Below are 26558 nucleotides of genomic sequence, written 5' to 3' on the forward strand. Positions count from 1 at the left end.
GGCGCACCTTGTGCACCCTTAGGATGTCACTCCCTAATAGCAACAGGATATCAGCATTTTCATCGAAGGGTGGTATTTGATCAGCTATGTCCTTCAAGGGATCATAGTGCAAGGCAGCTTCAGGAGTGGGAATCTCGTCCTTGTTGGTTGGGATCTGATTACACTCGAGGATGGTAGGCAAGGGTATTTCCAAGTTGCTATTGAGAGGAGTAACTACAAGGTCACTGGCTCTTCTACCCAAGACTTCTGTAATCCCTGCACAAGTACCTAGGGTATAAGGTAGAGCTTCTCCTGCAATGCCTAAGAGATCAAAGAACCTTGTACTTGCAAGAGATCGGTTGCTCTGATTGTCAAGAATGGTGTATATTGTAAGATTTGGTAAGAGGGTTGCAGATAGTTGCTTTAATATTTCCATAATCAGTGTAATATTTATCATGACAGAACTGAATGAAAATCGAGAAAGTGACTTCTTAAAGGAGATAGGCTCTATCTACTTGAAAAAAAATAATCGCAAAACACTGGAAGGGTGGGGGGAATCCCCGTTTTAGTGACTGGCTTAGAGAAATGGAATCTGTGTATGACAGAGCCACCTACGCTCCCACAGCGGTCTCTTCAATTGCAGAGAGATCTTTTAGAGAAATATGGGGTAGTATGCGGAATGCTCTCCCTTTGGAGGATAACTAAAATAACAGCAAGGTAGGGTGTAAACTAAATTTGGAGGTGGCGAAGGATTTCGGCATAGCCTGTTATGGTATGATTGTGGTATGGTTGGTTTCGTCTTTTGAGTTATGAGAGTTAAGTTGGAGGTGGGGGGGTGTCTATAATGAACAGATTTATTAGTTATTATACAGGTTGAAGATTATATTGAGTTGTAATATCCATCTTTTTTCTGTCAATGATGCAAGAAATACCTGAATCTAAGGCGGATGCCTTAAATTAATCAGGAAGTAGCCTGGTGGCAAGGCTGAGCCTGAAAAAAAAAAAAAAAGAATGGTGTATAGTCTTATGGCTCTTTCAAGTTGGCCCTTTGTGTATACATGAACCAAGCATATCTTAGCACAGGATTTCTCACAAAGTTCTTCCCCACAGACTTCAGTGCATGTTGAGGACACTGGGGTAGAGGTAGTTGTTCGTTCAACATGCTCCCCGCCATGCTTTGCCCTGGGGGGAATGTCTGTGGATGCCAGAGTAGTGCTGTTCTGGTACAGATGAAGGGCTTGTACGTGGTTATCATTACCACAATCCTTGCATTTAATGATGGCCTTACAGTCCTTTGCAAGGTGTTCTGTGGAGGCACAGCATCTGAAACAAACTCCAAATTCCTTTAAAAGTTCCTTACGTTCCTGTAGAGGTTTCTTTCTGAAACCGATGCACTTCTTAAGTGAATGTGGCTTCTTGTGTATGGGGCATTGACGATTCGGATCCTCAAGTTTCTTGTCTTGTCCAGTCTTTTGAAGGACTGTAGCAGGAGCAGGTTGAACATCTGTCCTTTTTACTGATACTGGGCCCCTGCGGTCTCTGTGTGTTGTGCGTGTGTTTGCAAGTCCTGGAGATGGTGGACTGAGAGGATTACAGTCACCATAGAAGAAACTTGGATCATTCTTAGTATCCGCAATTCCCTTTATGAAGTTACAGAAGTAGGAGAAGGGTGGAAAGGCAACGCCATACTTTTTCTTGTAAGTAGATCCCTGACTAACCCATTTTTCTTGGATGCCATAAGGTAGCTTAAGGACAATAGGCTTGATGCCACGAGGGGTGTCAAGGTATCTAAGCCCAGGTAGGCGGGTGTCAGCTTTAGCTAGTTGGAGCTCTAGTAGAAGATCACTGATTTCTTGAAACTTTAGATTGTCTTTAGCTGTAATCCTTGGAAAACTTTTGCAACCTTTTAAGTAAGGCATCTTCGATGGCTTCAGAACTGCCAAAGCTGTGTTCAAGTCTGTCCCATGCAGCGTCGGGACCTGTAGCAGGATTGGAAGTGTAAACTGTTTTAAGTCTCTTGACACGTTCAGCAGACTGGGGACCTAGCCACCTGATGAGTAGGTCCAACTCCTCTGCAGCAGTGATATCTAACTCACTGATTGTGGCCTTAAAGGTGTATTTCCAGCCTCTGTAATTTTCCGGTTTATCATCAAACATGGTGAGGCCCGTTCTAGTGAGTTCTCTGCGAAGGATGTACTTGGTAAACTGTAAAATGTCTGTATTTTCAGACTTTGGGTATACAACTGCAGGCGGAACAGGGTTGGTTGTAATGGCAGGTACAGTGATGTTGAGTGACTTGGAAACATAAGATGGTGCCAAGGCATTTAACACCGGAGCTGGTGTACAATCCAAGGGTGTGTTGGTTTGTAGCTGTAAATTAGTGGGTCGGTTAGTAGGTGACAGGTCGATGATATAGTGAGGTGGAAGGCCTTTTCTATCCGTACGCGTTTCAGTCATTTGAGTCAGGGCTGTGGAGTCGGGCAATTTTGGGTGCCTGGAGTCGGAGTCGGGAAAAAATGCACCGACTCCGACTCCTGATGAATTTGTAACTGTAATTAAAATAGAAAATATGATAAAATGTTCTATTTGTCAGATATTAGTCATTAAAAATAATGTGTATATATACAGTAATAGCTGTGCTTAGTCCACAAAAATGAAATAAACCAATCAAAATTAGTTACTTGTGCTGCTTCAATAAAGAAGTCCCCGTATTTTTAAGGTCAGATATACATATCTGATTGTGACTGTATATATGATGTGTACACAGGAATCTCTTATATATACTAAATAACATCTATGCTGTAAGAATAAAGCCTGATGTGTAGCTGTGTCAATAATAGAGATGGTCAATGAGATGGAAATAATTCTGCACTGATTTATGCAAGTGTATGCACTCCCTTTGCTGATGAAATCAAATAATTTGATATGTTGTTAAAATTTGGTTTGGTGACTACAAATTAAAGGGTACCTGAGACGGATAAAAAGTAAAGTTTTATACATACCTGGGGCTTCCTCCAGCCCCCTTCAGGCTAATCAGTCCCTCGCTGTCCTCCACCACCCGGAACTTCTGCTGTGAGTCCTGGTAATTCAGCCAGTCAGTGCTGTCCGGCCGCATGCCACTCCCACAGCCAGGAACATTCTGCACCTGCGCAATAGTGCTGCACAGGTGTAGTATGCTCCTGGCGGCGGAGTGTGTGCATGCGCACTACGCCCGACTGGCTCAAGTACCTGGACTCATAGCAGAAGATCCAGGTGGTGGAGGAGGACAACGAGGGACTGATTATCCTGAAGGCGGCTGGAGGAAGTCTCAGGTTTACTTTGTTACACAGTAGTACTATACTCTACATATGCACTCCCCACAGAGCTGCAGGGAATCCACTGAGAATGCTGTGCACATTGAACACAGAGGTGTTGTCTGTCCCCCATAAACCTTGTTCAGATTGTGCATGAAGAATGTGTAATAGAGGAAGAATCTCCTCATTCCCCTGCAGAGTACCTGCACATCATTCTTACATGTACCCACACTTACATTGCCTAGGGCCTGATAGATGTTCTTTGTTCCGGGTTTGTACCTTTTACAAGTACTCTTACCAAGGACTAGTTTTAGTCTAAAGGGAATAAATAAAGTAGTCTACATATCCTTCTCACTTCAGTTGTCTTGTAAAATTCCTAAGCGTTGGCAGTTAAGAGACGAATTTCATGTTACATACTTTTAATCAACAAAATTGTAATATGCAAATTAGAGGAGTCGGAGTCGGTGGAATCCTAAACTGAGGAGTCGGAGTCGGTGGATTTTTGGACCGACTCCACAGCCCTGATTTGAGTAGGAGCAGAAAATGTAGAAAGAACGCCTTGGTTAAGTGTTTTGGCTGCTATGACAGAGCTATGGAGTTTTGACAAGGTCTGTGATGAAATTGATGCACAGGATTTAACAGAGCGATTGCTACCGACATCTCTTTCATTGCCACTTACAGCTTGCTCTAAGACTCTTAGTCTTGCCACGTCTTTGGCGTGCTCACATTGTATTTCCAAAACTTCCATCTGTGCATTTTTCCATGCAGCCTTAGCTTCCATCTCTGCCTTCTTCTGTGCAGCTAAAGCTTCCATCTCTGCCTTCCTCTGTGCAGCTAAAGCTTCCATCTCTGCCTTCTCTTGGGCAAAGGCTGCCTGGATTTTAGAAGCTTCAGCATTAGCGCGTGCTTTGATAAGTTGTTGGCTGAGAGTAGAAGATGTCGATCTTAAAGGTTATCGAAGATCGTGTGGATTTTGAAGATCGTGTGGAGCGCTTAGAAGTTGTGGAGAGATGGGATCTGGATTCATAGAGACGTGCAATTTTTACATCTGTTTTTTCCCTTGTTTGCATTACTAAATCATCTCTTTCAAGATTGAGCTCATTTAATTCCCTTAGTTCTTGTAAGGAATTTTCTGTGTTGTACCGCTTTAAGAGATCAGCATATTTGTCAGACAGTCTTTGATAGTTCTCATAAGCAGTATTCAATTGCTTAACAGCGCCCTCTAGGTGCAATTAGAGATGCGAAGTACGGATCTTTTCAATGATCCGGATGATTCGAATCGGATCATTGAAAAGATCTGGATCTTTGATCCGAATCTCGGATCATTTTACAAGGGAAGCATTCGGGGGTGAAATGACTAGCAGGACAGGAGAAGGGGAGGGGGGTGGACACACAGAGAAGGGGAGAAGATGGACAGAGGGCAGGGAGTGGACAGAGAAGGGAGGAGGGATGAGCAGAGAGCAGAAATGTGTGTTTGCACACAATACCCACATGCTGCAATCATATGCTTTACATACATTTCACCTATATGTTCATCTGTATACTTCCAACTCCCATTCCCCAAAGCATTCCCAGAAGTGAAGTGCAGCTGTTTAGTGCAGTGCATGAGGATCATATTGCACAACAATCACAGTGCCTGCCCTGTCCTAGCCCAGCATGCTGCCTGTAACGTTACTGAGCTGTGCCAAAAGTTTCCAATGTGTTCACTGTGCACAACTACGGAACAGACAGCCTATAATGAGCAGCACATTCCAGCCAGAACGTGTGCTCTACACATATCTGGCAGTGGCACCGATGTCCCCTCTCTCTCATCTAACTACCTGTGGCTGTGCAAGGCTGCCTCCCCTTCAACAGAGAGATCCATCTCTGCTCTGCTTCCAGGACCCCGCTGCCCGCTGAGGGGGGCGTGTCGCTCCTGGCCCTGCCCCTTTTGCGATCCGAATCGCTCATTTTGATGATTCGACTCACAAAATAGATTCGGATCAAAGATCTGAATCGTTCATGATCCGGACAACACTAGGTGCAATACCTCATGAGTTGGTTGAGACAGAGCTGACATACATTCAATTGTCTTAGACCATAAGTGGCTGATGTTACACAGCAGCTCCTCCTTGTCAGCCTCATAGTTCTCTTGAACTTTCCAAGTTGGTTTCACTGAACATTTTAGTTTTATGTGGCTTTGAGGATCTGTGTCCTGAGCTGTAAGAAGTTCAGGTTCTTGCTGTGCATTAGGCTCTTCAGCTTGTACATTGCTTTGCTGGTGCATTGTGATGTCAGGCAGAGGGTAGAGTCACAAGGTGGTGTTTGCATAGAAATGTATCAATCTTCTGGCTCAGGGAGCTGGTTTCCTAGGCAACCAGTGGGTGGGGGAGCAGAGTCCAGTTTAGCAATGGTTCTGCAAAGTTAACTTTGAATGGGAAGTTCGGATCTTTTCAATGATCCGGATGATTCGAATCGGATCATTTTACTACGGAAGCATTTCGGGGGTGAAATGAATAGCAGGACAGGTCTTTCCCTGCTGTGGACAGGAGAAGGGGGGGGGGGGGGGGGGGTGGACACACAGAGAAGGGGAGAAGATGGACAGAGGGCAGGGAGTGGACAGAGGAGGGAGGAGGGACGAGCAGAGAGCAGAAATGTTTGTTTGCACACAATACCCGCATGCTGCAATCATATACTTTACATGTATTTCACCTAAATGTTCATCTGTATAGTCTGAAAGCAAACGTCGCACAGTGAAAGAAAGCATTCCCAGAAGATAAGTGCAGCTGTTTAGAGCGAGTGCAGGAGCTGTGCTGAGCCAAAAGCTTCCAATGTGTTCACTGTGCACAACTACGGAACAGACAGCCTATAATGTGCAGCACATTATAGCCAGTATATGTGCTCTACACATATCTGGCAGTGGCACCCATGTCCCCTCTACCTGTCCCTGCAAGGCTGGCTCCCCTGAGTCCCCTCCAACAGAGCGATCCATCTCTGCTCTGCTTCCAGGACCCCGCTGCCCGCTGAGAGGGGGCGTGTCTCTCCTGGCCCCGCCCCTTTTGCGATCCGAATCACTCATTTTGATGATTCGGATGATTCGACTCACAAAATAGATTCGGATCAAAGATCCGAATCGTTCATGATCCGGACAACACTAATGCATATAGAACTTAGATTCACTTTCAGGCAGAATTAATGCAGACAGTCTATTCTATGAGCACATTAAGTGACAGTTGCATCAACAGTTTCTTCATTAATCTATGCAGCAAACTGATTAATCTTATGCTGAGATTTGCTTGCTGGCTGGAGTATGCAGGCTTTGCATATATATTCTGCTATATTCCAGTGTCCATATACATGTCACTACACATGCAAGCTGGCAAGAATCCTCTGAAAGATGTTTAGCTGATCTTTTAAGATCCTTTCACAGATTTGTTTGACTGTTCTGCCTCTCCAGTCTAAGCACTACAATGTGATCTCTGTAACTCACGGTTGTGTTGAGATATGTGTAATCGCAGCCTAAGGTAGATTAGCGGACAGTGACTCGATCCAAACGACACCTTGAAGATCGTGAAGAAGTTTATTCAAACCGTGCAGATCATACACCGGTGAACAAATGGATAGGTCAAAAAAATCATAGTGTGAGCAGCTAGCAGAAGCATGTAGCTGAGATGCAGGGTGAAGCTAGAATGAGCAGTAGTGTTGTCCGGATCATGAACGATTCGGATCTTTGATCAGAATCTATTTTGTGAGTCGAATCATCCGAATCATTAAAATGAACGATTCGGATCGCAAAAGGGGCGGGGCTAGGAGCGACACGCCCCCTCAGCGGGCAGCGGGGTCCTGGAAGCAGGGATCGCTCTGTTGGATGGGAGGCAGCCTTGCAGGGAGACAGGTAGATGAGAGAGAGAGGACATAGGTGACACTGCCAGATATGTGTAGAGCACACATACTGGCTATAACGTGCTGCTCATTACAGGCTGTCTGTTCCGTAGTTGTGCACAGTGAACACATGGGAAGCTTTTGGCTCAGCACAGCACAGCTCAGTAACTTTGCAGGCACTGTGATTGCTTTGCAATATGATCCTCCTGCATTCGCTCTAAACAGCTGCACTTCTCTTCTGGGAATGCTTTTTTTCACTGTGCGACGTTTGCATTGAAAGTACACAGATGAGCATATAGGTGAAATACATGTAAAGCATGATTGCAGAATGTGGGTATTGTGTGTGCAACTTTGCAAGTAAACATTTCTGCTCTCTGCTCGTCCCTCCTCCCTTCTCTGTCCACTCCCTGCCCTCTGCCCGTCTTCTCCCCTTCTCTGTGTGTCCACCCCCCTCCCCTCTCCTGTCCACAGACCTGTCCTGCTAGTCATTTCACCCCCGAATGCTTCCCTAGTAAAATGATCCGAGATTCGGATCAAAGATCCGGATCTTTTCAATGATCCGATTCGAATCATCCGGATCATTGAAAAGATCCGAACTTCCCATCTCTAATGAGCAGTGAGGGAGGAGACAAGGAGATCAGAGGAGTGTAAGGGAAGAGAGAGGAGACACACTTGAAAAAAGCAAACTATGCATGTGTAACATGACACTGGTTGAATAAAAGTTACTTTAAAGAGAATCTGTACTCTAAAATTTCTACAGCAAAAAGCATACCATTCTATTCATTATGTTCTCCGGGGCCCCTCTGTGCTGTTTCTGCCACTTTCTGCTGCAATACTGTAATTAACAGTTTTAGGCAGTGTTTACAAACAAACTAACTAGCTTGTGATAGGCTCACATAAGCAGAGTGCGTGTCGTACAGAGCCTGCAGGGGGCCTGCAGAGGGTGTATATCGCTTCTATCCAATCACAAGCAGCCCTGCACATTCCACACATTCAAGCCTTAGCCCGACAGAGCCAGAAGGAAACAGATTAGATCATAAACCAGAGATAAAACAGCCACTGTGCAATTAGGAAAGTGTAACGATCGGTGTAACACAGAGCGGGTCTGATTATTGGTGATCTGCAGTATCACCAAGAATACAGATATATACCCGATTATTGATGATCTGCAGTATCACCGATAATCAGATATATTACTAACCTCTGGACACCTGAGAGATATGAGTGTTTGGTGCAACAGTAATACTTTGAGAACAATACCAGGAGGACAGGTACAAGGCAGTAAGGAATACTGCTGGAGTAGTATCCTTCCACAGCCTGAGACTCTCCTGTGGAGAGGAGTCAGACTGGAAGAGGGAAGGACCAGAGCGTGAGTGACACCAATAGAAGGATGCCACTGACTGATCTGTGAACTATCTCTTAGCTGGGGAGATAGCTCTCAAGGTCGGACAAGCCAGGTCGGCAACATACTGACATACAAGGTACAAAGACAGGAGGCTGATTTGGTAATCTAATGGCAAGCAGGGTTTGGCAACAGAGTATCAGATATAGCGAAGTACCAAATTGGTGAACAGAAGAGTGGTCAGAAAAGCAGAAGGTCATAACAGATAATAAACAATGCCTAGTCTTGGGTGTGAGCTCCGTGATCATCAACACCCTGGAACTAGTCTGAAGAATAACAGAATGGTAACACAGATTGCTAATCTTTGGGTGTGAGGTCCTTGATCATCAACACCCTGGAACTAGTCTGAAGTATAACAGAATAACACAGATTCCTAATCTTTGGGTGTGAGGTCCTTGATCATCAACACCCTGGAACTAGTCTGAAGTATAACAGAATGATAACACAGATTTCTGACAATAAGGTCTGAGTGCTTCCACGTAGTGATCGCAACGGCAGACAACCAGAGAATGACCAGCACCCAGTATATATAGCAAAGCGCTCTCCAGCGCCTCCCCTAAGTGCTAGACCAATGGGAAGTGGTTGAATCGTCAGCTGACCGGCTTGGTCAGCTGACTCCCTTCTGGCTGTCATAAAAGTTCTGCCTCTCAGCGCGCGTCCTTGTGAATCTGTGTGGACTATCAGTCCCAGCCACACCAGACGTGTTGTAAAGCACCCGCCGCGCTGGACGCGGAATCCGCCGCACCGCTATCAAGGCATGCGGCGGTTTCTCCGCGTTCGGCCATACTAAAATGGGCGTGGTCATACCGCGAGTGGGCGTGGCCACGGGTGGGGCCAAATTTACATGAACTTAGCAGCGGTGTAAGCTACAGATAGCCGGCCTGCCCATCAAAATATTAGATGGAGCCCCATGTCCTTTATTTAAATAATTGACAATCAGTATAGGCATAAATCAAAGATGTATACGCAAATACAATTTTGAATGGTCAATCACTGACCAATTTTACCAACCCCATGCAGTAAGGGGGCCAACAAACAATGAATTTGATGAACAGAGCTAAAATTGGCTAATCAAAATTGTATGTGTGTACCAGGCTTTACAGCTAATACTGTACATAATGAAAGTAGCAGGGATAAGCACACACTGCAGCTAGTTTACTATCAGTACAGGCACAGAGTAACAGCTTATACAGTGCATACTGGAGGTAGCAGAGATCAGCACACAATGCAGCTAGTTTACTATCAGTACAGGTACAGAGTAACGGCTTAAACTGTACATACTGGAGGCAGCAGAGATCAGCACACACTGCAGCTAGCTTACTTATCAGTACAGGTACAGAGTAACGGCTTATACTGTACATACTGGGGGTAGCAGAGATCAGCACACACTGCAGCTATCAGTACAGGCACAGAGTTACGGCTTATACTGTACATACTGGAGGCAGCAGAGATCAGCACACACTGCAGCTAGTTTAGTATCAGTACAGGTACAGAGTAACGGCTTATACTGTACATACTGGAGGTAGCAGAGATCAGCACACACTGCAGCTATCAGTACAGGCACAGAGTAACGGCTTATACTGTACATACTGGAGGCAGCAGAGATCAGCACACACTGCAGCTATCAGTACAGGCACATAGTAACAGCCTAGACTGTAATGGGACATGGAGGATGATGCTCAGGCACAGACACACACAATGGGGCACAGACATACATACACACATACATACACACATACATACACACATACATACACACATACATACACACATACATACACACATACATACACACATACATACACACATACATACATACATACACAATGGGGCACAGAGGCTGGGGCACTGACAGACACACTATACACACACACACATATACACACACACACACTATACACACACACACACTATACACACACACACACACACACACACACACACACACACACGCAGAGTAAACCGTACATTACTACCTCCTCCCTGGTCTGGAGTCTGCAGTCTGCCACGCAGGGGGTTATCTAGCTGCCGCCTCCGCGGCTGCATCCTGCCTGTGTCCGGAGTCTGACCTCCAGGCTGGCTCTGGCAGTTCTCCCCCTCACTCTCTGCAGCAGAGGCTTCTTCTTAGTCCCTCTTGGTGGCATGGCATGCGGAGGATCAGCGAGGGTCAGCGCGCACCGGGCGGGCAATTCAAAACTGGCTCCTCCGAGATGGCTTCACTACACGTGCAGGGGGCGGAGCTACTCACGCTCTCTCCAGCCCCCTGCCTATTCATTCAATCTCGCGCCCCCTGCCTGGTGCTCCTGATTGGGCAGGAGGCGGATGGACAAGGGGACCAGCAGTGCTTCTGAGCGGCGAGTACCGCCCACAACATGGCGGCCGCCGTATTGTGTAAACGGCGGCCGCGCAAAGTAAAAACATTCGTGGCACCCCAGAGCAGTCATTAGGGGCACCCCAAAGCCATATCCGTGGCACGTGCCACCGATATGTGACGCTAGCGACGCGCCTGATATAGAGGCTGCCATATTTACTTCCTTTTAAAGTGGACGTGAACTCGGATCTCCTCTCTGCTCTAAAAGATGCCCAACAGCATAATAACCTTTAGACAAAAAAATGTATTTGTTATAGCTCATACAAATCCTAAAATAAACTGGATTCATGGAAGCAGACATATTGTTAACAGCCTGTGCTTTCAAATGGGCTTATCTGCCATAGGCAGTCATGTGACAAAGGGGATTAGACACAAATGAGGGGGAATTAGTCAGCCTAAACTCTCTGAATACATACAGGGTGCATTTATCTGTTTTCCTCCTGTGTTGTGTAAGAGTTTGGGTTCACTTTAATAAATGCTAGTTGCCTGGTTTCCCTGCTGATCCTCTGCCTATGATACTTTTAGCCATAGATCCTGAACAAGCATGCAGCAGATCAGGTTTTTCTGACATTATTGTCAAACCTGACAAAGTTAGCTGCATGCTTGTTTCTGGCCTAATTCAGACATGATTGCAGCCAAATAGAGCAGCAGAGCTGCCAGGCAACTGGTGGCAGCCCAGCTTATCTATTTTCCTGCAGTAGTGCCTGAATAACACCAGAAACAAGCATGTAGCTAATCTTGTCAGATCTGACAATGTCAAACAACTGGTCTGCGTTCTTGTTCAAGGTCTATGGCTAAAAGTATTAGAGGCGGAGGATCAGGAGGACAGCCAGGCAACTGGTATTGCTTAAAAGAAAATAAATATGGCAGCCTCCATATACCTCTTACTACAGTTGTCCTTTAAAACTACTGACAGATGTAGTGCACAACATTGACTGTCTAATTCCAATGGCATCTATCAAGGAGGGGGATGGAAATTTGCTTCAACTTGGTTATTTGCAAGTCATATTGACCATCTGTGTTAATGTGTTAATGCCAGATACCATAGGTCACCTTCAGAGGACTTGTGGAATCCATACCTTGATGGGTCTGAGCTATTTGGTGGGGAGGGGGGGGGGGGAGGGCAATATTGGGTGGTCTTAATGTTTTGGCTGATCCTGGATTCACTAGTAAAATGTGTTTGCATGAAAGTCAGTACACTGCAGTCAGTGACATTTGTAATTGTAGTTCATGCTTCTTTAGTTTTAGTTGCATTGTTTTGAAGCATTTTTATGAGCATGTATAAACTAATCCTGGCTCTGATTAACTTGTACTGTACTTCTGTTAGCTTCTGAGATGGAGGCTGGAAGTGCTTAGCGCGCCACCAATATGTGTATGCATGTGGGCCTTGTTCCGAATGTTAAAGCTTCAGTTAGTATGTCTGACTCTTGGGCTGTTCGTGAAAGGAAACGTATGAGGGAGGGGGGCTTGGGGACTGCAGAGGGGAGATGAAACTATGCAAGGAACATGTTGGCATGTAGCTGATCAGCTGTGTGTCCCTGTTGTTTTGGCTGACTTTCAAAATATTGAAGAAAAGAAAAAGAAGCTCTGAAGTTTATTGTAACGGTCTTGAAATGAGAATGTTTTGTGATGTTGAAAGCAAGGAAGGAAGATTGGTTTAGTGTCAGATGTGATTACATAATCAAAGCCTAAAGAGTCTGAGGCTGTTGATACCTTCACCCATTCTGGGTGGGGGGAGGAAGGGAGGGACTGTCAGAGAGAGAGAGCAAGGAGGAGAGTGAGGGAACCTCCCTGAGCTGTAAGGGCATTTCCAAATTCAGTACAGCACAGGCCCAAATGAGCTTAAAGGTTGTGCGGTCATCGTCCTGCACAGAGGTTTTTTTGGCAGCCCTACAGGATGAGACTCGTGCTTTGCATATACGACATATTGAAGCTGAATGCCTAGATGCAGAAAGGGGCAGCTCTACGCACAATGTAGCATTCCCTAGGATGGTTGGGCGTCACCTTTCCTCAGGTATTTCACTCCCTGTCAGCCTTCATCCACCCTTCATCCCCTCCCTCTACCCAGAGGCCACAAAAACATTGTTAGAAAAACCCTGTTAGCTTAACTTTAAATATTCTGAAACATAATGTGTCTCGGGCAGCGGCTTTCAGAGCTTTTTTGGCTCAACTTCAGGTTTTATAAAATGGCGTCTTTACGAGCTGAGCTGCTTTTTTCCACTCCTGCACAGGGAAAGGCAGAAATAAATCCAAGGGATTGTTTGTTGCATGAGCTAAAGCTTTATTAGCTTACTATGACGTTTCCCATGCAAATCACATGGGCAGTCTGCTATTTTTATTTTATTTTAAGCTAACTAAAAATGTTTGATCCGGTTTGTTCATGTTTCACACCGAAGTGCTGAACTTTTGCTGAACTTCAGTGTAGCTTAACTAGCCTGCGTTTTTTTTGTTTTTTTTTGTGTGTTGTTTTTTTTTTAGTCCTATGAAAGAGTGCTAAAATCCCACATTTCCTGACAGTTATATACTCATGAGCCTTTGAAGTGCTTGTCATTTTTTTTTTTTCATTTAGGTTTATTCTTTTACACCTTTATCTGCACATTTAGGGGTTTACACCATCGGTGTCAGCATGACATTTTTGTGTGTGTACACACCTTGTAGATACCAGTTTGGAAAAATGGATGAGTGAAAACATTCAGCTTCTTGACATTTAAACTAGTGAATTTAACCTAACAATTTGTTAGTACACTTTCTCCCGCAGTAAACAGCCGACAAGCATCGCCTAATATAATCTATGACAGTTACTCGTTCCACTCTGATACTACTGCACAATGGGTGCCTGAATGTTCAAATTTTTCTAATTGTGTGGACACCATGATACCTACCAAGTCCCTTAACCTTCCTGGCGGTTTAATTTTTCTGCAAAACGGGCAGAAATCCTTTTTTTTTGTTTTTTTTTTTTTGTTTCATGTAAAGCTACCAGAGTGGTAGCTACATGAACCACCACTAGAGGGCGCATGTGTCCCTCTAGTGCGATCGTCACCGGCATCAATAGCAAACAGGGGAACGCGTATAACGCGCTCCCCTGTTTGGCTTCTCCTGTCGCCATGGCGACGATCGGAATGACGTCATGGACGTCAGCCGTCGTCCTGACTTCAGACGCCTCCGATCCAGCCCATAGCGCTGCCTGGAACTCATTGGTCCGGGCAGCGCAGGGCTCTGGTGGGGGGGGGCCCTCTTCCGCCGCTGCGTGCGGTCGATTGCCGCAGAGCGGCGGCGATCAAGCTGTACGCGCGGCTAGCAAAGTGCTAGCTTCGCGTACAGCACTTTAAATGGCCCAAATCGCCCCACCAGGGGCTGAGATATCTTCCTGCGCGGCACAGCTCGGGCTTACCGCCAGGAAGGTTAATAGAGCTGATAGTGGTTAAGTAGGAGTAGCTAAGCAAGTCTTGAAACAGACATGATGATTATCAGACTGGGCATCTGATTATTAATGCGGTGCTCTTAAGGGGTTAGGGCATAGTAAACTACTGTATTTAAATTTATTTAGTGTACTTCTACCTATAGTGTGAAAGTACCTTTTTTTTTTTTTTTTTTTTTTTTTTTTTTTTTTTTTTTGATTTAAAAATGTTGGTTCAGTACAAAATGTCATGGTGCCATAGCACTCGTGCCTTGCAGCGATAGGGTCCTCTGTTCAACTTCAATTCTAGGCCAAAACACTATAAATTTGTTGAGGTCACATGTTCCATCTGTGTTTATGTAGGTTTTCCTAGGGAACTCTTGTTTCCTCCTACATAGAAAAAAAATGTACAAAGGGCATGATTCACAAAGCTTTTTTTACCTGTTTTCGTCTTATCTGTTACATTTTATGCTCCCAAAAAGCAAAAATATAATTAACCCGTTCAGGTTCCGTCGTTTTCACGTGAGAAATATTCACCTCCCATTCATTAGCCTATAACTTTATCACTACTTATCACAATGCACTGATCTATATCTTGTTTTTTCCGCCACCAATTAGGCTTTCTTTGGGGGGTACATTTTCCTAAGAGCCACTTTACTGTAAATGCATTTTAACAGGAAGAATAAGAAAAAACGGAAAAAATTCATTATTTCTCAGTTTTCAGCCATTATAGCTTTAAAATAATACATGCCTCCATAATTAAAACTCACGTATTGTATTTGCCCAAATGTCCCGGTTATAACACTGTTAAAATTATGTCCCTATCACAATGTATGGCGACAATATTTTATTTGGAAATAAAGGTGCATTTTTTCCGTTTTGCATCTATCACTATTTACAAGTTTAAAATAAAAAAAATATAGAAATATTTCATCTTTACATTGATATTTAAAAAGTTTAGACCCTTAGGTAAATATTTACATTTTTTTTTTTTTTTTTTTATAGTAGTTTTTTTTTTTTTTTTATTGTAAACATTTTATTTGGGTAGTTTTGGGAGGGTGGGAGGTAAACAATAGATTTATAATGTAAATGTGTGTTAATTTTAAATTTATTTTTTTTACAGGTGTAGTATTACTTTTTGGCTACAAGATGGCGGCCATGAGTTTGTTTACATGACGTCACTCTAAGCGTAACATACGCTTACAGTGACGCATCGGGAAGGGAACGGCCAGAAAAGGCGCAGCTTCTGAGAGAAGCTGTCGCTTTTTCAGCAGGGGAGAGGAATCAATGATCGGGCACCACCATAGCCCGATACATTGATTCCCTGGCTACCGAATCCGCGGCCGGGAGTGCGCGTGCGCGCGCGATCGGCCGCGGTAGCGCGCATGGTTCCTGGACGTAGAAACTACGTCCAGGAACCAAAATAGGTTAATGTAAGAAAACTAATATTGAAATTAAGTTAATCAGTAACAACTTACTCGGAGTGATTATTTTGCTTGTAAATGTGCTGAAATGTTTTGTTTTATTTTATTTTTTTATCAATTAGGTGATAAATAAGTCATTTATGAGAAGATTTGTGAATAGAGCCCAAAGAAGTTAATTGGCTCCTCTAAAATTGGTTTAAGCTTTGTACATGTGTAGGAAGCATGCTACCTGCTAAATTTTCAGCAGAGAGGGTTGTTGTTGGCCGCCACGGCCAAGGTTTATCTAGCATGTGTACGGTATTTTAGTCTTTGTAAAGAGGCTGTCTACATGTGGCTTTAATATGGCTTAGTAAAATGTTAAAGCTTTAGGCTTGCTAGACACCAGTTGTTCTGGCCAGGGCTGTAGAGTCGGTACAAAAACCACCTGACTACTCAGTTTATGAAATCACTGACTCCAACTCAAGGTACCCAAAATGACTCAGACTCCTCGACTCTGACTCCACAGCCCTGGTTCTGGCTGCTAGCCTGGCTTCAGGGGCATAGAGAGATAATTTGCTTATTCAGTAGTGTTGCATTATGGGTAACCACAGATGTTCACTTAAAGTTGAATTATTGTAAATACCTCCTGTTTTAAGAAGGCAAACCACACTAAGCATTGCTTTTTAGTAGGAGGGTTTGTTGGTCGCTTTTAGTCCCCTATACTTGTGGTTTTGGATCACCCTGAGCTGCTTGGTTACTGTTGTACTAGTCCAAGCCCTATCTCATAGAGCAGTGATCTGCAAACTTGGCTTTCCAGCTGTTAAGAAGAAACTACATGTCCCACAATGCATTTACCTATATGAATCATGACTGTGGCTGACAGATTCCTGCAATGCATTGTGGGACCTATAGTTCCTTAACAGCTGGAGAGCCAAGTTTGCAAATCACTGCCATAGAGCCATATCAATCCCTGCCATACACTGAGGAGGACCAAAAGTCTGAAACAGACTTTCTGCATGTGGGGTTGATAGGGCTCTGTAAAATGTAAAGCTATAGGCTTGCTAGACACCAATGGTTCTGGCTGCTAGCCTGGATTCAGGGGCATAAAGAGATAATTTGCATATCCAGTAGTGGTGCATTGTGGGTAACCACAGATGTTCACTTAAAGCTTAATTATTGTAAATTCCTTCTGTTTTAAGAAGGCAAACCACACTAAAGTACATAAAGCTATGGTTAGGACTGTTACTTCATACTTCTGTATTTTATTGATGCTGTCCTAAGCAAAAAGGAAAAAAAATACTGACTACTGGGATAGGTAGGCTGCCACTGGTATCATTTTAAACTACCAGTTTGTGCTTTCCCCAACGCTCATAATTGAGGTTTCTTTAGGGGTTGGGCAGTACAGTAGACACACACACTTCCCCATTCACCCAGTGTGACTGCATTTTTGCTTAGTTATTGGCAAACTGTAGCATGGTGTTGGGCCTCAAGCTGAAGCTACAAAAAAGGGCGAGGAACATTAGATGTCGTAAATGGCAGCACCTACTAGTGCATCACATGCCAGTGGCTCTGTTTTTTTTTTTTTACCAGTTTAGACCGGGTGCAATGAATGCTTTTGTATACTTTACCTGCTCCTAAAGCAGATGGGGAATTCTGTGCCATTTATCTTTAATGTGCTGTGGTACATTTTTATGCATTTAACATTGTGGGCAAACTTTCCAATCCTATGTATGACACTGGCGACACAATGCTTTTCGATTACCTAAAATAGTCAAAACATTAAAGGAACTCTATCAAACCATGTGTTCTAAAATGACCATGTACAAATAATGTATAAGTAGCTGTGTAAACATTTTCCTACTTTTCATGTTAAATATCAGAGTCAAAAGCTTTAATTCATTGTGTGTAGATTTTAGCTATGTTTTGAATGTCTCATTTGCAGAGGTATGAATCTGTAAGAATCTCTGCAACGTGTCATGCTAAGAAGTGTGTAATATTGAAGCAGACTACCTGACAGACTTTTGTTTTCATATATCAGGTTTCACACACGCAATTACAGATTTTAGTTGCACATAAGATGCATTTCCTGTGCTCTCTGTGAGAGAAAGCGCTGTCTGTCTCTGACTGAGCTATCTGCACACATAGTTAATGATGCACTGTGAAGGGAATCCCCCCCCCCCCCCCCCAAATATGGCTGAGTTTGCTGTCAGAATTTTCAGCAGACTGCCCTCAGAAAAGTGCGAAAGGGATTAGAGAACCGTAAACAGAGATAAGGATTCATATGTATACACCAACACTTAGCAGCACTTCCCAAACATTTTCTCACTCAATAAAAAAAAAAAAAGCCAATCGATAGTGTCCCTTCATGAGTTGAAGATAAGGTGTTGGGTGATGGAAATTGTAAAGCAGATGACCGCTCACTTGTACAGTGCTGCCCATAATTATTCATACCCCTTGCAAATTTTGACTTAAAATTACTTTTATTCAACCAGCAAGTAATTGTTTGATGGGGAAATTACATAGGTGTCTCCCAAAGAACAATAAGACGATGTACAAGAGGAATTATTGTGGGGAAAAAAACATTCTCGGCTTTAATTTACATTTGAGCAAAAAGTGTCCAGTCCAAAATTATTCATACCCTTCTCAATAATCAATAGAAAAGCAATCAAATGCTTCCTATAATTGCAGACCAGCTTTTTGCATGTCTCCACCAGTATTTTTGCCCATTCATCTTTAGCAATGAGCTCCAAATATTTCTGGTTGGACTGGCTTCTTGCCATCACTCTGATCTTTAGGTCCCTCCACAGATTCTCAATTGGATTTAAGTCAGGACTCTGGCTTGGTCACTCCAAAACGTCAGTGTTGTTGTCTGCTAACCATTTCTTCACCAATTTTGCTGTTTGTTTTTTGGTCATTGTCATGCTGAAATTTCCACTGGTGCCCAAGGCCAAGTTTCTCTGCAGACTGCCTGATGACTGTGTTGAGTATCCTCATGTATTGCTCTTTTTTCATGGTGTTGTTTACTGTGATTAGATTCCCTGGTCCACCACTGGCTGAAATACACCCAAAGCATTAGGTTCCCACCACCCTGTTTGAAAGTGGGGATGGAGTTCTTTGGGTTTAAGGCTTCTCCTTTTTTATGAAGGAAACATCATTGTGACCAAACTATTCAATTTTTGTTTCATCTATCCCTAACACAGAAGACCAGTAGTCTTCTTCTTTGTCCAGACGAGCATTTGCAAAGGCCAAGTGAGCTTTTGTGTGCCTTATCTGGAGAAGTGGCATTCTCCTTGGTCTGCATCCATGGAACCCAGCAGTGTGCAGTGTCCTTAGGATTGTCTGCCTTGAGATATTGCTACCAGTAGAGCTGAGATTCACCAGGATTGCCTTGGTGGTGATCTTTGTATTCTTTTTCACCTGTCTCACTATCCTGGCCAGCACAGGTGTCACTGTTGGCTTTCGACCACGTTTTCAGCAGTGCGGAACAGGTTGTATTTTTTTAAATAATACTTTGCACTGTAACCACTGGAACTTGAAAACCTTTAGACATGTCCTCAGTGAGCTCCTTTGTCTTAGCCATGTCTTTTCACAAACCAACTGCAGGGAGCTGCTGTTTTTCACCTGTTAGAGTTGATTAAAACAGCAGCTTCCAATTAGGGTAATTTAGGACGCTTTAGAACAGCTTGAACTATTTGGAATGGTATAGAACTTTGGATTTTCCTAGAGATTGTGAAGAGTGTGTGTGTGTGTGTGTGTGTGTGTGTGTGTGTGTGTGTGTGTGTGTGTGTGTGTGTGTGTGTGTGTGTGTGTGTGTGTGTGTGTGTGTGTGTGTGTGTGTGTGTGTGTGTGTGTGTGTGTGTGTGTGTGTGTGTGTGTGTGTGTGTGTGTGTGTGCTTTCTTTCTGGTTGTACTTGATGTGCACGTTTTTTTTATGGAGGCGGCCTTATTTATTTCCTTTTAAGCATTACCAGTTTCTTGGCTATCTTGCTGATCTTCTGCCCCTAATAATTTTAGCTATTGACCATGAACAAGCATGTGGCATATCTATTTTTTTTTCATATTATTGACAGATCTGACAAGATTAGCTGCATGCTTGCTGCAACACCAGTTGTAGTGGTGTTAAGACGTTAAGACACCACTACAACCAAATAGATCAGCAGGGCTACCATGGAAATGGCATTATTTAAAGGGGAATAAATATGGCAGCCTCCATATCCCTCTCATTACAGTTGTTCTTTAAAGGGAACCTTAACTGAAAGGGATATGTATGTTTCCTTTTAAACAATACCGGTTGCTTGGCAGTCCTGCTGATCTCTTTGGCTGCAGTAGTGATTTAATCACACGCCTGAAACAAGCATGCAGCTAATACAGTCTGACTTCAGTCAGAGCACCTGATCTGCATGCTTGTAGAGAGGCTGTGGCTAGAAGTATTAGAGATACAGAATCAGCAGGCGAGTCGGCAACTTCTCAGTTTCGGTTCCCTTTAACTGAATAATAGTAGTTTGATATTTTATGGAGCATTTTGTTAAGATCCTTAATTTTACTCTTGTAAACTAGTAACAAAAGTTTTCATGAGAATGAATCGGCCAGGTGTGGGCAGTGCTGTGGTGTCTGACCAATTTTTGGGTACCTGGAGGTAGAGTCGGTGGTTCCATAAACATCAGAGTTGGATGATTTTTCTAACGATCCACAGCCCTCCCTGGGCTGGTGAGTCGGAGTAAGTTGTGGATGCCTAGAGTCAGAGGTTTCATAAACTGAGGAGTTGGAGGATTTTTGTACGCATTTCATGTGTGGATTTCTAAGTAGGAAGTATTTAACCCTCTGGGCGATACAATTATATCGCCCAGGAGGTGGCGCAGCACTATTTTTTGAAATGTTTTATTTTTTAAATCATGTAGCGAGCCCAGGGCTCGCTACATGATAGCCGCAGCGCAGCGGCATCCCCCCACCCACTCCGATCGCCTTCGGCGATCAGAGTAAGCAGGAAATCCCGTTCAGAACGGGATTTCCTGCTGGGCTTCCCCGGTCGCCATGCCGACGGGGCGGGATGACGTCATGGACGTCGTGACGTCAGCGGGAGTTCCAATCCACCCCTCAGCGCTGCCTGGCACTGATTGGCCAGGCTGCGCAAGGGGTCGGTGAGGGGGGGGGGGGGACTGCACGGCGGATCGGCGGCGAGCGGCGGCGATCGGAAGTTACACACAGCAAAGTGCTAGCTGCGTGTATCAAAAAAAAATTATGCAGATCTGCCCACCAGGGCCTGAGAACTCCTCCTGGGCAACATACCCCGAGCTCAGCTCGGGATTATCGCTCAGGAGGTTAATGTTTATACCCAGCTAAAGCTTTTTTTTTTTTTATGTACACCTCTATTAACAATTTTTTTTTTTTTCCTTTAGATCTTGGTCTCTGTGGTCTCGGAGACCATTATGAAGATTCCCACTGGGGATCTCAGCCTACACTCAGAGGTGAAGCCAGCTATAGCTGGGATAAAGTGATAATAGACAGGACTGACAAGGAAGCGTGGCCGTCCATTACGGGAGCTGAGACTGAATCTGCCTCAGAATGTACTACAGACACTGATTCTGCCTCCAACTGTGGCTCAGAGAAAAGTAGCATGGCTACAGCGAGTTCCCAAGGCACTTTCACTGGACATACAAAGAAATTGAATGGCAATAATGGCACCAATGGAGCACTCATCCAAAGCACTACTAACCAGAGTGCCCTTGGAGCTGGTGGAGCAAATGGGAATGGTAACTTATCCAGAGTTTGGGGTACATCTTCTGGCTCCAGCTCTGGCACTACTCACTGCTCCTCCAGTAGTGGGGATGGAAAGGTGGACAGTATCATTGGAGAGAGTAGGAATCAGAATTGCTGGGGTGCTTCCAACTCAAATACTGGCATTAATCTTAACCCCAATGCCAACCCAGCGGCCTGGCCGGTCCTTGGGCATGAAGGAACTTTGAGTGGTGGTAATTCTTCCAGCATGTGCAGCCCAGTCAGTGCCATAGGCCAGAATATCGGCAGCCAGAATGGAAATGCTGCAGGTTCCTTAGGTGCTTGGAGAAATTTACAGTCACAAGAGAGCACAGAACCACAAACGTCCACTTCTCAGAATGTGTCTTTCAGCATACAACCTCAGAACCTTAACACTGATGGACCAAATAACACTAACCCTATGAATTCTTCTCCAAACCCCATTAATGCAATGCAGACCAATGGACTGCCCAACTGGGGAATGGCTGTTGGAATGGGGAGCATTATCCCAACCAACCTGCAAAGCCTTCCTGGTGCTACTAGTTCTGTTTCGCAAGTCAGTGGGGTAGGTGAAAGTACGGGCAGTTCTGTGTGGGGTTTATCACCTGGTGATCCATCTCCTGGAAATGGTAGCTCTGGATTTAACCAGGATACTGGAGATACTCCTAGTACAGCTGCAAAACAAAATGGAGGGCAGAAAGATGGAACTGGGGTGAGTGCATGGGATTCAGGACCACCTACTAGACCAGGGGTGTTGGCTTGGGGTAGGGGTAGGAATAATGGTGGAACTATGCATTCTGGACCTTGGGGTCAGCCAAGCCGTGGCACAAATAGTGTGAATGGTGAGTGGGGTAAAGTTCAAAACCAGCATTCCAATAATGACATCAATGGAAAAGGGTCAACAGGGTGGGACAGTTCTAGTATTGCCATTCAGAATTCTCAGCAGGAATGTGAGCAAATTAATTCTAGGGCCAAATCTGCATCATCCAGTTCATCTAATGAAAGGGGTAAAGACAATGCTGGAAATCCAAATGAAGGAAGAGTAGAAAGTCAGCGGGGAGACAAGGGTATGGCAGATCAGGGGCAGATGCAATTGCCAAGACAAAACCTAGATCCAAGGGTTCTTTCCAACACAGGATGGGGGCAGGTTCCAGTTAAACAAAACATTGCATGGGAATTTGATGAGTTTCACAGGCCTGATCGGAAACACATTGGGACAGAAGCTTGGGGATGTACAAACACACAGCCTTCAAACTCAGGGGGGAATAGTGAAGGGTCCATCATGACCAGTACAAATACCTCTTCAGTATCAGGATGGGTTAACTCCCAACCTGTACCTGCTTCTGTTAATGCAAGCTGGGTGGAAAATAACGCGCCAAATGGCCCAGGGGGATGGGGTGATCATGCAAGCTCTACTGTTAATCCTGCTGCCAAAAGTGGTCATGCATGGAACGGGGCTGCTAATCAGGAGGACAAGTCTCCCACATGGAGTGAGTCTCATAAATCCAAGCCCCAAGGTTGGGTAGATGGGCAGAAATCAAATGCAGGCTGGACATCTGGAGGTGGAGACTGGACTGATGTGCAACCTGTTCCAGCACATATTATGGATGGAAAGAAAAATGTAACAGGGTGGGACACTGACAGCAAGTCTGCACCAGGGTGGAATGATAATTCGCGGTCTGGAGTTAGTGGGTGGGGCAATGGCACAAGCACCAAGGCTAATTCGGGTACAGGTTGGGAAGAACCTTTAAAATCTCAGCAGAACTGGGCCAACAAACCACAGGAAGTGAGTGGTTGGGGAGGAACTGCACCTGTAAAGCAGACTGGATCGGGGTGGAGTGGTGGGGCAGCACCAGCACCACCGCCATCAACAGCCAAACAAAAGGACATGAACTCAGAACCCAGTGGTTGGGAAGAGCCTTCACCACCGTCCATTCGCCGCAAAATGGAAATTGATGATGGTACCTTAGCTTGGGGGGACCCAAGCAATTACAACAGCAAAACTGTAAACATGTGGGATAGGAACAACACTGTTGTTCAGACTGTTCCTCCTTCTAACAGCAACACCAACCCAATAACTCCCACTAATAACAATTTGGTGGAACCTCAGCCACCTCATCAGTCAAGTGCCCAGCAGAATCGATCCCCACTACTTGGTCCAGGTGAGGCTTCTTTTTTTCTTGGGCTTTTCAAGCCTTATTTTTTTTTTCTGTTAAAAAAAAAATACTATTAAAGGATACCCGAGGTGACATGAGATAGACTTGGGTATGCACAGTGCCTAGCATACAAATCACTATGCTGTGTTCCTTTTTTTTCTTTCTCTGCCTGAAAAAAGTTAAATATCAGGTATGTTAGTGGCTGACTCAGTCCTGACTCTGACAGGAAGTGACTACAGTGTGACCCTCACTGATAAGAAATTCCAACTTTAAAACACTTTCCTAGCAGAAAACAGCTACTGAGAACAGGAAAGGGATAAAAAAGGTCAATACTTCATAGATTTTAACTTTGCATACTTCAATGAATGTGTCATTGAGCAAAAACAATAAAACCGTTCAAACTTAAAAAGTAGATTTAACCACTTAAAGAGAGTCTGAAGCGAGAATAAATCTCGCTTCAGACCTCATAAATAGCAGGGGCACGTGTGCCCCTGCTAAAACGCCGCTATAGCGCGGCTTAACGGGGGTCCCTTCACCCCTAAATCCCCCTCGGTGCAGCGGGGGAGCGCTTCCTGGTTGGGGCAGGGCTAACCGCCGCAGCCCTGCCCCACGCGCGTCTGTCAGCGCGTATCTCCGCCTCTCCCCCGCCCCTCTCAGTCTTCCTTCACTGAGAGGGGCGGGGGAGAGGCGGCGATGCGCCGCTGACAGACGCGACTGGAGGCAGGGCTGCAGCCGTTAGCCCTGCCTCCAGGAAGCAATAAATCTGCGACCTTTCTACGACACTCTTTTGCGGGGGGTGGGTTGGGGGTGAAGGGACCCCCGTTTAGCCGCGGGATAGCGGCGTTTTAGCAGGGGCACACGTGCCCCTGCTATTTATGAGCTCTGAAGCGAGATTTATTCTCGCTTCAGAGTCTCTTTAAGTCTATCTGGACAGATATCGCCATCCGGATAGACTGCGCCGGGCGCGCGATTGCACGCGCACCTGCCGCCATCCGTTAGCCCCGAGATCAATGAATGGGAATATAGCTCCCATTTATTGATCTAAGTCCTGTGGGGAAAGAAAGTTTACCATCCTAATGCTTCCAGGACTTTTTGACTGTGGCCATATTGTGGCCAAATAGTAAAACTACACCCACATACATTTTTTAACACATATTACATTTAAAATTAACTGTTTACCTCCCACGCCAAAAATTACCAAAATAAATTAATAAATAAATAAATAAAAAACAAAAATAAAAAAACATCAATGGTTACCTAAGGGTCTGAACTTTTTGAATATGCATGTCAAGAGAGTATATTACTATAATTTAAAAAAAATGCATAATATTGAAAAATATAATTGCCAAATAAAATATCAGCACCATAAATTGTGATAGGAATATCATTTAAACGGTGTAATAACCGGGACAAATGGTGAACTAAAATACATGGGTTTTAATTACGGTAGCATTGTATTAATTTCAAACTATAATGGCTAAAAACTGAGAAATAATGACTTTTTTTTCATTTCTATCATAATCTTCCTGTTAGAATGGATTTAGAATAAAATAATTCTTAGCAAAATGTAGCACCCAAAGAAAGCCTAAATGGTGGCGGAAAAAATAAGGTATAGATCATTTCAGTGTGATAAGTAGTGATAAAGTTATTGGCGAATGAATGGGAGGTGACAGTTGCTCGGATGCATAAGGTGAAACACTGTAGGCTGAAGTGGTTAAAATAGAATAAATCTGAAATATCTTAAAAAGTCATTTTTAGGAGAAGGAAGAAGTTTTGAATCAGGATGATACCATTTATTGGCTAACTTAGAGATGGATAAACAGTGAGCTTTCGACTTATAAAAAGCCTTCGTCGGACTGGTTCCTGACCAGAACTGAAAAACACAGCTTATATACACTGACATACAGAGGAGAAACATTCTTTAGCAAACATAAACATAAATGTAATTAGGAGAAGGAAGATGGATACAATTGTTTATTTCATTAGTCCATTTTCACCTTTATGTCCTAGTTGACCTGAGACACCGTAACTTCTTTCAGCCCCTGTAGCCTTACAGATCAGTCTGTTTCCTCTCAATCCACTTTGTTGTGCCACTGTCCCTCTCCACAATAACCTGTTGCTGGCTAATGCACATGCATGGCCTTAGCTGCAAGCTTTTGGAGGCAGCAGCACAACTGAGCAGACCAGGAGCACACAGAGACCTGTAAAACTACTGGGGGGGGGGGGGGGGGGCTGGGAGAACTTGATCCTTTGTTGTGTTTACTTTAATAAGCAAAGCTTTCTGTATTTGGTTTTTTTCATTTTCTTCTCCAACAAGTTCATACTAATGTATTTTTGTGAACCAGTTAGAGCTACTGACAAGCTCTAAATGTGTTCAATCACAACAAGTTGCATAAAAGGTTAGAATTATTTTTTCTAATCTCGGTTATTGAAAGCCAATTCTAAAGGAAAGAGGTAAAAAACTTTGTACTGCTTAAAATAGTCACTGATGGGTTTCACTGATGCCCCATTTTTGAGAAACTTATTTATTCTTTCTTGTATCCATATTTTGTGCAAAAGTATATGAAGTTAGCAAAATAATTTGTCACTTTCCCTTTTACTGTCCTACTTCCATTGTTCCTTGAGTATGAGCATGAACATTCTAGACCATTTTGCCACTTGCAGTTCATCTTCATAGTTTTTAGCTTTATTTATAGTGTCCATATACATCTCTTACATTTTCCAAAAGATTATCCTATGTCAGTAGGTTGCAAAATTAACAATAGCGTGGTTTGTTACATTTGTATGTTAGACTATTAGGGCTCATTTCCACTGCAAAGCAGAGCTGCGGGGCTTGCGATCCCATTCATTATACTGAATGGAATTGCGGGCCTATGCCCTGTCTGCTTTCCCTGCGATTGCCTGAAAGCGTGCTATATGAAAAAGACCCCTTAACTGTAGAG

General features: G+C 44.1%; 1 protein-coding gene across 1 annotated transcript in view; it reads left to right on the plus strand.

Moving 5' to 3' along the window:
- LOC137543829 (trinucleotide repeat-containing gene 6C protein-like) overlaps positions 1 to 26558 on the plus strand; it is a gene marked incomplete at its 3' end in the record, with an annotated part of 141189 nt that overhangs the window by 15399 nt on the left and 99232 nt on the right. The window contains exon 2 of the mRNA XM_068264914.1: positions 21103 to 23622. Within this exon, the coding sequence (XP_068121015.1) occupies positions 21321 to 23622 (2302 nt within the window). The remainder of the gene's footprint in view (positions 1 to 21102; positions 23623 to 26558) is intronic.

This window comes from Hyperolius riggenbachi, unplaced genomic scaffold (assembly GCF_040937935.1).
Source record: "Hyperolius riggenbachi isolate aHypRig1 unplaced genomic scaffold, aHypRig1.pri scaffold_221, whole genome shotgun sequence".
In the NCBI taxonomy this organism is placed as follows: domain Eukaryota; kingdom Metazoa; phylum Chordata; class Amphibia; order Anura; family Hyperoliidae; genus Hyperolius; species Hyperolius riggenbachi.